The sequence below is a fragment of the Aquarana catesbeiana genome, linkage group LG07, assembly GCF_042186555.1.
Source record: "Aquarana catesbeiana isolate 2022-GZ linkage group LG07, ASM4218655v1, whole genome shotgun sequence".
NCBI lineage: Eukaryota > Metazoa > Chordata > Amphibia > Anura > Ranidae > Aquarana > Aquarana catesbeiana.
The window spans coordinates 334,122,633-334,136,156 of NC_133330.1; the positions used below are offsets into that span (position 1 = coordinate 334,122,633).

The window sequence follows — 13,524 nt, forward strand, 5'->3', positions numbered from 1 at the left end:
CTTTTGGACTGGAGTGTTTGATCTTGAGACCAGAGTCTAAAACGTCTCATGTGGAAGAAACACTCTGGCCTGAGATGCATCCAGGACCAGATTCAGATACTCCAAACAATGAGTCTGTTCGATTAACCGTTTCTAAAGTTTCAGGATTCAACTGAACAATTGTAATGCCTGGACAGTTAGACACATTGTCCAATGAGCAGCTACACAGCCCCATACGCAACAAATGGCAATGTTCTGTGTGTTCAGAACCAACATTCACTTTTTCAGCAATTTGAGCTCCAAGAGCTCTTCTATTGGGTTCGGATTACACAGGCCAGCCTTTGCTACCCATATACATCGATGAGCCTTGGCCGCCCACGGCCATGTTGCTTGGACCACTTTTGTTCAGTCCTGAGCACTGCAGATCAGAAACATCCCACAAGAGCTGCAGTTTTGGGTTGTTCTGACCCAGTTGTCCAGCCATCACAATTTGTCCCTTGTCAAAGTTGATCAACATTTTCACTTGTTCGCTGACTTCCTGCTACCCACTTTCAGATTCTATTGTAACAAGATAATCATTGTTATTTGTTTTACCTATCAGTTGTGATAATGTTATGGTTGATCACTATATATAGTAATGGGTAGAGCTTCAAAACCCTTCCCTCCTATAACTTTGGTCAACACAAAAACCCTTAGCATATAAAAATGGAGGTACTTGCTATTTCTGAATTTTATGCGGATCAATGGATGCATGGACCTCGAACAATTTCTGCCACTGAAATCAGAACTCCCACCTGCATACATCTTCCCAGTTGGTGGTCTGCTAAGTAGCAAATATGAGGGTACCAGACTAAAGCTACAGCAACTGTTAAAAGTTAGTAAGTGGATGCTACCATTTCCAGCAAACTGAGTTAAAGTCTATAAGCATGAATGTGTCATACAAAACCTAAAGCGGAAGCAGTTCAGCCCTCAGATTTCCGTACATTAGCTTTAACAGCAAGGACAGACAGGGCAGGAAGTCATAGTGCACAGGGGGCTTGTAAGGTGACAAAGCAGCATAGCAGGAAAAGTTAGCGAGTGGAAGAACACATGGAAGCCCCCGGGGCCTGAGGGTTGGTTTTATGATATGGTGCATTTATTTGGGGGGGAAAGAAAAATAAAAATAAAATATCAGTGCAACAAATCAAGAAAATATACAACACAATGAATAAAAATCAATTGGCACAAAAACATAAAAAATTCATTCCTTGGCCTCCCGTTATCAATGAGTACCTGAGCCCGAAAGAGCCAAATAGCAGCCATTTTGTAACCAAGACTGATGTCAAACAAAAGCGGCCAATTAAGTCACTAGAATTCGGTGACATCCGCAAGGCAGGAGAAAGGGTGGCTCTGTGTCTCATGCCACAATATTAGAGCTACGTAAATAGGTTGGCCGAGTGTTGGGTCAACATACAAAATGGCTACCTTTCATATGAGCGACAAGTACACGGAACTTCATGATAAAGGGATTCCTTTAAATTCCAGTTATCTCCAAGCTAAACTCTTTTCTCTGTATATATTACCATAAACCATAATTGTTTTTTCTGCGCAAATTAAACATTCATATAGTGCAGGTAGCAATGACAGCGTCCCTGACGTAGCATCTTAAAACCTGTGGGACAAACCAATTTTATTCAATATGTCTCCATGTAATTGTGGCAAGGCTTGATAAAGTTTTAAAAAACTACAATCAGTTTTAAGGAAACATTTGGTAGATACATTGGATTATTTAAACAGATCTCAGGCAAATATTAGGTGCAGTTCTTAAATATAAACAGTTGAACCCTCAAAAGTAAAAAATCCCGCCTAAGAGCATACACTAGCAAGGAAAGCTGCTGTGCACCCACCAGCCAGGAAGGCCGTGGTGCATCCACCAGCCAGGAAAGCCGTGGTGCACCCACCAGCTGGGAAAGCTGCTGTGCACCCATCTGATAAGGGTTTCACTGGTAAAGGCTTGACCATTTTTTTTTCTTTTTGACGCTGGGACTAAGCCCCACCTACCATCTCCACACCCAATGACAATGTCTCAATGGCCAATAAGGGCCAACACACTGGGCCAGGTGAAGCCTAACTCCAAAAAGGGAAATAAAGGCAATGAAACTAGTGTCAGACAGGTGCACAAAGTACGAATATACACTTTGGGGGTACCTGCTCTTGGACAGTCTTTTAAAATGGCTGATTAATTCGGATTAAAGATTTTTTTAAAGAATTTTCTTCCCAGAATTTTTCAAAGCGTCTACTTTACAAGCCTACTTCCTTTATTCCTTAAATCACTCAAAACACAAAGCAAGACACCGGGCAATCAGTGTAGCTGGCCACATATGCAGGAGCTGGCTGTCCTACAAACTGTCCCACCATGAACACGGTCATCCCACGTACGTTATTTTGCATGTATAGTTCAATAAACTGCATTTTCAAGTCCCGAGACAGATCTGAATTAAGGAACAGATTTGCATGGGGACCACTGAATATTTCCATCCAGCTGATCCCAATTTTTTTTTTTCAACGGTTGGAATTATTTGTGCCATGTATACAACTGCTGTACTGAACCCAAAATAGTTTGCAGCGGACAACAAGCGGTCTCCATATACGGCCAGCTCTTTGCATACAAATTATTAGAATTACATCAGAACGCCCCAAGATGTTTTGGTTACAAAGGCCTGAAAATAAAGCATAAAAATGTACAAAGAGGAAACAAAATGTAAAATATTTGGAACACTGACAGGGCTTTCAGTCTATTTCCACTTGCAATTATTTTTTAACTCCTCCCCTTTTGACAGGTTTGATCTCTAAATACAAGGCAGTGATATCAGCTTTAAAAACTAATTATTTCAGTCTTTTGAAGCTTTACAGATTTTAAATATTCCTTGTAGCCGTGTTTGTATACAGCTAAGTAGCTAAGTCCTACTCTGTTGTATATGGTCCCCTTTAAGAAGCAGTACTCCCTAAATTTCGCAGATGTCCTATCTGTGAAATTTAGGGAGTACTCCTTCTTAAAGTGGATCTTCACCCTCTTAATGAAGTTCCCTCCACTACACCCCCCTCCTGTTCTGTACATTTTATTTTTAAAAAGTGTCTGGCACCACCCCCCATGCACGCCACTCACCTAGTGCCCGCTGTCTGCCCCGGGATATGCATGTCACATATCCCAGGAGGCATAGTGTTTAATTGACAAAGTGTGGGGGGGGGCACCTCGTGGTGCATCATCGAGAGGCCCGCCCACTGAAAACAGAAGAGCTGGCGGGCCTCTCGATGACGTCACAAACAGGGCGGTGCAGAATTGAGAGTTGGCAGAGGATCTCAGCAGGATAACGCCACATCCACTGGGTGGGTGAATATACCATCTCCTGGTAAGTTAGCCTAATGGCGGGTCATCCAGAGTCCCACCCACTGAGCATAGAAGAGTCGGCAGGCCTCTCGATGATGTCACAAACATGGCGATGCAAAGTAGGAGGGACAATGCTGGGTGAGTGAATGTCCAAAAATTTCAGAATCCACCTCCTGTAAGCTAGGGTAAATTATTAAAAACTTCAAAAATAATGGGTTGGGATAGGTTGGGTGAAGATCTGCTTTAAACTCTGGACAAAAGAATCAACTTATTCAAACTATATTACTGTGGATTTACACTAAAGTTCTGTTCACATGGGCATACTACAGTGTTTACCCCCCCACAGGGATGCACAGATGTTCCATGCATCCCCATGCAGGCAGTCTCATTTATGTTAATTGGGATGCAGCAGCTGCATGGGCACAGCTGCTGCTCCAAATTTGACATCCGCGTGGGTGCACCGCCCTGAATGCGAACTGTCTGCGTTCAGGGCTGAGCACCCGCACAGGTACGGATGTCAGATTGGGAGCAGCAGCTGTGTCCCAATTAACATGAATGAGACTGCCTGCATGGGGATGCATGGAGCACCTGTGCATCCCTGGGGGGGGGGGTAAATACAGTACCCGCCAGGGTGTACGCTAATTACGCCCGTGTGAACAAGGCCATCATTTCTATCTTTATGTTCTCTGTATGATATATGCGCTATGCATTAATAATTGTATTATATTCAATTGTACTTGTTTTGTAAGATGTAACATATGGCTGTATATGTAAAAAGGTGTGCATACTTTATACTTGTGAAACGCGTCGATCCGAAAAAGCCACACAGGAAATTATTGCATATTCTCAAGCTTTGTACATAAGCCATCTATCCAAATTGGATCATTTTTTAAATCAAATAGATTTTGAATGTTTTAACTATATGTATGGGTATTACGCGTCTTTGGCACATTTAAAGGCCCACGTTATTTTCTCCTAATGCCCTTCTATGGACAGGAGAAAATATATTGTTATTAAGGCCTTAAAGGAGAAGTCCAACCTGAGCTCATTCAGCTGGGCTTTGCCTATGGGTCACAGGAGTGCAATTCGTTTTGCACTCCTGTGACCCGGTTTCAGCAGAGAGCGATCTGAGGTCCGCTCTCTGCTTGACGTCACCAAGATCAGTCCAGGCACCGCGTCAGCCCGACTTTGGAAGTCTGGATCCGCCAGGTGCCTGGACTGGTCTCAGCCTCTCAGCGAGCCGCCCCCTCCACAGCTCAGCGCTCCAGTGAGTGTGGAGGAGCAAAGCAGGAGAGCTGCTGACCGACAGGAAGCAGCTCTCCGCTCGGGGATGTGAGAGAACCGAGCCATCGGCGGTGTTCGGTGGCTCGGTTCTCGGTGAAGAGGTGGCATGGGACTGATGCTGTATCCACCTGGGTAAGTATGAATATGGGATAAAAAAAAAATTCCATACTTCTCTTTTAAGATTGTTGATCCTACGAATGGGCTAAACCAGACTCTATCCTTAACTGTATTTACTTGGATACAATTCAAATAACAGGGGACAACACTGTTAATAAAGACCGTTAAGCTGATTTTCTGGCTGCCATCATTTGCAACATCAAACACGCCAAAAGGATGGAGCTACACTTAAACCTCTACCCATATTTTACCATAGGGTACCATATCAAGCCTGTCAATTGCCCACTAACTAGTGAATTCCATAGAACTTTGTGCCTTGGTGAAACCATTCCCGCTTGGTGAATTGATGGGCTCAACCTGGTACGCAGCTGCCACCAGAGCGTATGCAGGACGTATCATCAAAAATAAATTATAAAAACGATGTACGAAAACAGCGGCTTGTTTAATTTTTCGTCATGATCCGATGGCACAAACATAGCAAAATGACTATACAAACTGTTGGGAGACAAATTAAATACAAAGTGTCTTCGATTTAGTTTTCTTTTTTTTTTTTCTCTTCTTTAAAAGTTCAATTTCCAAACTAAATTTGTACAAGATTTAAGTTTTACATGATCATTTTTCTTTACATCATTTTAAGATTCCTAGGTAATATCGTAAGATTAAAAAGTTGCCGTGTGCACCTAAACGCAGTCAAGAATTTTTTTTTTCTTCTTCTCCAGAGTTCTTATAAAACCAAATTAAATCTCCGCAGCATTGCAGAAAAAGCCACAATTGTACATTCACTCCTTGATTTCTGACAAATTAAAAAAAAAAATTTCAACCACTTGTTGGGTTTCTTGTTTTGCACTAAAATTGACAAAAATATTCTTTTCTTTTCTTGCAGCAGTAAGGTTGACCTCCGCCTCGGTGCGACAGTTTTTTTCAGAAAAAGAGCCTTGGCTGCAGCGTCTGGATTAGCTCTGCGAGTCCTGCGAGGTTGGCCTCCGGGTAGCCCGACGAGACAACGAGACTCCGTTGTGGTTCTCGAAGGGCGTTTCACAGCGCGACAAAGACTCTCTCGTCTTTTGTACCTGGGAAATGTGGTCAAGGATCGACATCGTCAAGGTCACTTTTTGGGTCTCCAATTATCATTGGAGAGTCGGGACCCTGAAAGACATAAAAAATATTATAAAGGGGAATTCTGGCTTAAACCACATTTTCAAACTAAATGAAAAGCCAGTCACAATGTGAAGAACACATCAGAACCTATTTATTAGGGTTCTCTGCAGTCTTAGTACAATGTCTGGCCATAAGCCTTATGTATATTAAAGCAGTAGTAAAACCGCAGGAAAAAAAAAAAGGGTCCTGGGCAGCTTAAGTCATAATGTGCTGGTACATCCACCTCTTTGCCACTGGAACAGCTGTCCCCATTGGAATATTTTCCCCTGCTCCTGTTACAGTGACAATAACATTTTGCATTTCTCCTCACTTTCTGACTTGGTGACGGGACAAACAGGGATGGTGCATCTCCTAAATAGCAATAAAAAAGCTGAGAGGGACTCTACCCTTCCACATGTTCTGCTTTCATTACTTTAATTTTTTTTTTCCTGGTGACAAATTTTCACAAAAACACGCACTACCGACTTATCTAAGGACATTTTTGCACTCACAGTAACATCCATTTCTTGGAGTGTATTGAATACAGAGTCAAGTCAGACAAGTCTTAAACCTTCAGGGTTGGAAAAAAGCAGTCCAACTGAGGAATGGGCAACACAACACTCACTAACAGGTCCAAGAAAAAAAAAAAAAAAACTAGGGACTACCTGCAGCAAAATGAGCCACCTGAAGGACCCTATGCCCAAAGTTGGCTTTAGATGTTGTCCCTAGCCAGGCTACCCCCCCAAAAGCCAGGCTAGGGACAACCACACCAGATAGTAGCTACAATCCAAGAGTCAAAGCTTCATTAGCAACGTAGAGGAGAAAAAAAAAAAATATCAAACAAAAAGTGCTAGCAGAAATCAGATTAGCCTTTTACACAGCAGAGCTGAAGAGAAGAAGTCCATCTTCCCAGGACACTTGCGAAAAACTGAGGGGTGCTGGTAGCATCCTGGGCTGCCCAACACTTTGGCAGTGTTAAATTTTTCAGCAGCTGGCAATGTAACCCAAAGGTTAAAGACTTCCTGTGTCCCTCCTCAATGGGTTTGAAAGAAATAAGAATTACAGCTTCCCCAGCACCATTTAAAGTAATGAAGGAGCCAAAGCTTCTTCTACCCAACAATACTCCTTTTACCTGTTGCATACTTCTGTCTCCGTTCTCATTGGCTGGGCTGCTTTCAGATCCGTTGCTGCTTCCAGATTGGTCCTTCTCATTAAGCAACGCGGTAGCATAGGCCAAAGTGTCCTGGAGCAAAATCGTTATGTTATTCACCCAGAGTATATCAATCAATGCTACAAACCTCAGACATGCTCTTTACCCTACCTGTGCAGAGATGGTCCTCTGGAAGGTCTTGGCTGTGGACGTTTCATTGGACACATTACTCTGTGGAGCCCAGCAATGCTCAGACATCTGTCAGGGAAATAAAAATTATAAACCACGCTTCAAAACATTAGAAGCAGGCATATTCTCATTCTCCAAAAATTCGAGACGGCCAATACTGTACTATATAATTGTGATTTTTCCTAGAAGCACAGATTTCTGTTACCACATATAATCCAGAATTAGGAGTGCCGTACCTTCTTCTGCAGCCATTGCACAGCCCAGCTCCAGTGGTGAGAATTCTCTTTGAAATACTCCTTCGCAGCCGCACACCTGTGGTCAAAAAGAAGCATTGAGAACACTTTCCAGCCACTGTTAAACGGCCATTCCGGCAGCTCATTTTTGACCCGTGATTACCTGGATCTAAAACAGACTGCAATGTATCCCAAAGGGCAGCTGGATGTAACCAGACATATGTCTGCCTATATCTGCCCACATCCAGGTCTGTTCAGGTTCATTGGATCAAAGAGGAAAAAGTTTCCATCCTGGTCCTCTTTTACTGACCTAACTGAATATGGGCGGATATAGGCAGAGACAGATCTACTTACATCCGGGCACCAATAGGGATTATATGGGTCCACTTTTATCCGGGCACCAAAAGGGATTATATGGGTTCACTTTTATGCGGGCACCAAAAGGGATTATATGGGTTCACTTTTATCCGGGCACCAATAGGGATTATATGGGTTCACTTTTATCCGGGCACCAAAAGGGATTATATGGGTTCACTTTTATCAGGGCACCAAAAGGGATATGGGTCCACTTTTATCCGGGCACCAAAAGGGATTATATGGGTCCACTATTATCTGGGCACCAATAGGGTGTATATGGGTCCACTTTTATCCGGGCACCAATAGTTACTATATGGGTCCACTTTTATCCAGGCGCCAATAGGGACTATATGGGTCCACTTTTACTTGGGCACCAATAGGGACTATATGGGTCCACTTTTATCCGGGCACCAATAGGGACTATATGGGTCCACTTTTATCCGGGCACCAATAGGGACTATATGGGTCCACTTTTATCCAGGCACCAAAAGGGATTATATGGGTTCACTTTTATCCGGGCACCAAAAGGGATTATATGGGTCCACTATTATCTGGGCACCAATAGGGTGTATATGGGTCCACTTTTATCCGGGCACCAATAGGGATTATATGGGTCCACTTTTATCCGGGGACCAATAGGGATTATACAGGTCCACTTTTAACGCCATTACAGGAAAAATTGGACACACGTGACATCCATTTCTGATCTGATTCGGCATGGGATCAGTCTATGACCCCCTGCCGAGACGCAACGGAGGATGTCCATGTGAAAGAGGGCTACCACCACAGACATGAGGCAGACCCCACCATCTGACAAAAATATCTCTGACCTATGGATCTTACAATTTATAGATCGCTGATACTTACTTCTGAGCCAAGGTGACCAGGAACTTCACACACTGGTAGCAGCGGCTGCTGTCTACGTGATTGCTGTGGTGCATCAAAGCTAAAGAAATAATACAAAAAGGAATATTTTTTTTTCTGTAGATATGGTAAACTTTAACATACTTGAAAAAACTGTTACGCTGTATTTTTTCTTATTAAGCAATGTTGGATGTCAGGGACTGGTATCGTGCGGCCAATTATTCCAGGGACCTTGGGGTGTGATCAGTATTTACAAATCATTAGCAGAGAGGTTGGACTGCACAGAGACTCCTATGGAAAGGTCATCACCGAGAACCTCCGGGCTTCTGCTTCCATTCATCTCTCCTAACCTTGCGCCTGGGAGAAGGTGGGTTTTTCCAAGTCTTGTATGTGTTTGTCGTGCCCCGGATCGTCAGAAGGAGAGCAGCTGCCACTTATTTACAGTAGGCGGAGCTTTTACTAGCTCGCCCGCCGCTCACCCCCTTCTGTGCGGCTACGATGCAGGGCTATTATATTCAAATGCCGCACAGCAGGGGTGAGCGGCGGGCGGGCGAGTGAAGCTCCGACCCCTGTCAATAAGTGGGGGCCGCTCTCCTCCTTCAGACACTCGGGGGCACAACAAACACATACAGGCCCCCCCCGCTGCCAACCAACAAGAGGCGGAGCCCGGGCGGCAATACAAGCGGCTACCAATAGAGATCTAGCTGCTGCCAACCCCCCAGCCGCGCGGCCTGGCTCCCAACAGGTCATGGACCAGCACACCGGTCCATGGCCCGGGGGTTTGGGACCCCTGGGATAAAGGATCCACTTATGGACAACTTCCTATCACAATGCAATGCAATGGTAAAATCAGGGGCCGTAACCTGGCAGTTCACCCAGTGGTGCTAATTTTTCTAAAACTGGAAAGTGCAAAATCCTATGCAGCTGTGCATAGTAGCCAATCAACTTCTAATGTCAGCTTGTGCAATTAAGCTTTGACGAAAAAAATACCTGGAAGCTGATTGGTTTCTATGCAGCGTTGCACCAGGTTTCGCACTCTCCAGTTTTACTAAATCAACTCCAGTATGTCCTGTCTGTCTTTTGCCTAGCACACACCATCCGAGAATCGGATGAAAAAATATCGCTTTCAAACAATCTGATCGTTAGTACAAAGCTTTTGAGAGCCGATCACATCAGTTCATCCGAAATTATCCAAAGGGACGAAGATAATTTTTTTTTTTTAATCAATACAATATTTGGAAGTGCAAGACCACACTTGTGTGTATTTGCAGAACAGACACAGCATGGGTTTAGTACTGCTTTAAAGCATGACAGCAATAAAAATGTGTGTATATATATATATATATATATATATATATATATATATATATATATATATTAGACACACACACTATGTCTCACAAAAGTGAGTACACCCCTCACATATCTTTTCATGTGACAACACTGAAGAAATGACACTTTGCTACAATGTAAAGTAGTGAGTGTACAGCTTGTATAACAGTGTAAATTTACTGTCCCCTCAAAATATCTCAACACACAGCCATTAATGTCTAAACCGCTGGCAACAAAAGTGAGTACACCCCTAAGTGAAAATGACGAATAAAATATAATAAAATATTTACAAAAATGTGAGGGGTGTATTCACTTTTGTGAGATAGTGTGTGTGTGTGTATGTATGTATGTGTGTGTATATATATATATATATATATATATATATATATATATATATATATATATATATATCCGCTGTTAGGGGGTGAGATTTAACAGAAGTGTATCCATTGTTTAGACGTTTGCTCTTTGCTCTCTGGAGGCTCCTAGATTGTAGAAAGATTTGTCTATACTTCCATGCAACAAAAACACCCACAAATAATTGCTAATGCCATCAAGAAGCAGCATGGAGGACGATGGACGGAATGAGAGGGTATTCTGGAAGATTTAACATCAGAGAAAATGATTTTGCTGGGAAGAAGGGGAGAGGTACAGGAGACCCTGAAGACCCCAGTAAATAGCAGAGGGTGCAGATACTGTGTTAGGTGAGGTTGGGAACACCGCTCACATTTTGAAGCCAGCTGTAAGACCATCAGTTACTATAGACAAGGTGACAATGCATTCACCCCTAGACTTTCAACCAAATCTTCTTTTGCTCCAGAGATCACAACTTTATTTAACTTTGGCTTTAATTTTCCCCAAGTTTACCTAAAAGCCCGTCTGACTCGAAGGCAAACTTCAGCCTCTGCATCTGGATGGGGTCTTCAATCATCTGCAGAAGAAAAAATAAATAATAATTTACTTATCAGTATAGTATATATTGATTAAATAAAAGGTGTATTTTTTCCAAAAAAAAAGTGCGCTTGTAGGACCGCTGCTCAAATATGGTGTGACAGAAAGTATTGCAACGACCGCCATTTTATTCTCTAGGGTGTTAGAAAAAAAATGTATACTGTTTGAGGGTTCCAAGTAATTTTCTAGCAAAAAAAACCCCTGTTTTTAACTTGTAAACACCACATCTCAAAAAAAGGCTTGGTCCTTAAGTGGTTGAAGAGTCCGTAATGTTAGAGCAGTGAACCTTTTAAATGAATATAAAAAAGCATTATTGGTTACATTAAATATGTAGTGCTGATATACTGTGAAGCACCTTAGAGGTGATCACCTGTTCGGACATGACCGGTGACCAGCAAGTGTCAAATCTAAACAGGAACACTCATAGTGTCACTATCACATGTGTGGCCGGGTATGAGGATTGGAATTGCAGGGAAGCTGAAAATGCCGGTGCAGATAAACGCTTTATTTAACGTGCATACCAGAATATCAAGCAGGAGGGTGAACATGTTCTTCAGTTCATGAGGTGGAGCCGACTCCAGCTGGTTCTGTGGGGTAAATATAAAATCACACGTAAGAGTTACAGTTAGTTACACCCTCCCAACACAGCTAATTATTGGGTTTTCAACTTTCACTGGAGATTTGAGGAACTCAAATTTTTGATGATTAACACCATTCGAGACCTCAGAGCTGGCAGTATTTCTAAGATGCCCTCAGCGGACAACACTGATATCAGAGATGCACAGATTAATAAGTATAAAGTATTATCTAGGCTAACCATTCTCCGCCTAGGATTCCATCAATGTTGCTAGGGGGTTCCTGGAGCTGTGGCTGATTTACGTCCCATTTGATGGTACCTGTATAGTTTTAGGGCCATTGCCACTTGGCAGATTAAGTGGCATGACATCAGTGATCCTTTAGTTGTTTGTAAGGGGGCATTCCTCCCACTGGCCACCAATATGAGGTGCATTCCTCCCACTGGCCACCAATATGAGGTGCATTCCTCGCACTGACTACCAATGTAAGGTGCATTCCTACCACTGGCCACCAATATGAGGGTCATTCCTCGCACTGGCCACCAATATGGAGGGGATTCTTCCCACTGATCACCAATGTAAGGAACATTCTTCCCACTGATCACCAATGTAAGGAACATTCTTCCCACTGATCACCAATGTAAGGAACATTCTTCTCACTGATCACCAATGTAAGGAGCATTCTTCTCACTGATCACCAATGTAAGGAACATTCTTCTCACTGATCACCAATGTAAGGGACATTCTTCTCACTGATCACCAATGTAAGGGACATTCTTCTCACTGATCACCAATGTAAGGGACATTCTTCTCACTGATCACCAATGTAAGGAACATTCTTCCCACTGACCACCAATGTAAGGAACATTCTTCTCACTGATCACCAATGTAAGGAACATTCTTCTCACTGATCACCAATGTAAGGAACATTCTTCCCACTGATCACCAATGTAAGGAACATTCTTCTCACTGATCACCAATGTAAGGAACATTCTTCTCACTGATCACCAATGTAAGGAACATTCTTCTCACTGATCACCAATGTAAGGAACATTCTTCTCACTGATCACCAATGTAAGGGACATTCTTCTCACTGATCACCAATGTAAGGAACATTCTTCCCACTGACCTCCAATGTAAGGAACATTCTTCTCACTGACCACCAATGTAAGGAACATTCTTCTCACTGACCACCAATGTAAGGAATATTCTTCCCACTGACCTCCAATGTAAGGAACATTCTTCTCACTGACCACCAATGTAAGGAACATTCTTCTCACTGACCACCAATGTAAGGAACATTCTTCCCACTGACCACCAACTTAACCACTTGCCTACTGGGCACATTCACTGGCGGGCACAGATTGGCAGCACTGGCGGGCATTGTTGAGACTGCACTGATAATCAGTGCCCCGATTATCAGTGTAGATGTCCCTTTTAGAGAAGCCAGTTATCGGCTCTCTTCTGCAGATAACCGGCTTCTGTTTACACGTGGTTAAGAGCCGCCGATTGGCTCTTTACCTCAATCTGTGATCAACAGTGTCCTCTGGACACTGATCACAGAGAGTGCCGCCTGCGCTCCGCGGTAGGCGTGATCACAGGACGCTGTCATACGACGGCCTTCCAGAACTAGTCAGCGACACTGTAGCCAAAGGGGTTAAGGGACATTTTTCCCCCATTGACCCACAATAAATTGGTTTTAGCGAGGGTTTTCTGAGACCCAAAATTTTAAGGAAAATGTAAGCTGAATTGTTTTTTTTTTTTTTTTAAATGATGAAGGTTCAAATTTTTTATGTTTTTTTTGGAAGTGTAATGCTTAAAAAATGCCCCGCTGTTGTGTTCCTCTATGCTGCTCATCAGTGACCATGAGTGTGTTAGCAGATTAATTCATCAGGTGAGAAGATTTTAATGGTCACTCCCTCGGCAAATCCGCTCCAAAAACTACGGGTGCTCTTTAAAGCGGTAGTGAACCACCGAAACCGTACAGGT

At 43.0% G+C, this 13,524-nt stretch overlaps 1 protein-coding gene across 7 annotated transcripts in view; it reads right to left on the reverse strand.

Annotated features, from left to right (window-relative positions):
- Positions 1-1,092: 1,092 nt before the first annotated feature.
- Positions 1,093-13,524, reverse strand: part of USP24 (ubiquitin specific peptidase 24) — a 225,004-nt gene continuing 212,572 nt past the window's right edge. For all 7 annotated transcript variants that reach the window (XM_073593889.1, XM_073593890.1, XM_073593888.1 and 4 more), the window contains exons 61-67: positions 11,482-11,547; positions 10,877-10,940; positions 8,681-8,759; positions 7,460-7,535; positions 7,206-7,292; positions 7,017-7,127; positions 1,093-5,893 (exon numbers count right to left, since the gene is read on the reverse strand). In XM_073593889.1, coding sequence (XP_073449990.1) covers positions 5,831-5,893; positions 7,017-7,127; positions 7,206-7,292; positions 7,460-7,535; positions 8,681-8,759; positions 10,877-10,940; positions 11,482-11,547 — 546 coding nt within the window. In that variant the 3' untranslated portion in view covers positions 1,093-5,830. The remainder of the gene's footprint in view (positions 5,894-7,016; positions 7,128-7,205; positions 7,293-7,459; positions 7,536-8,680; positions 8,760-10,876; positions 10,941-11,481; positions 11,548-13,524) is intronic.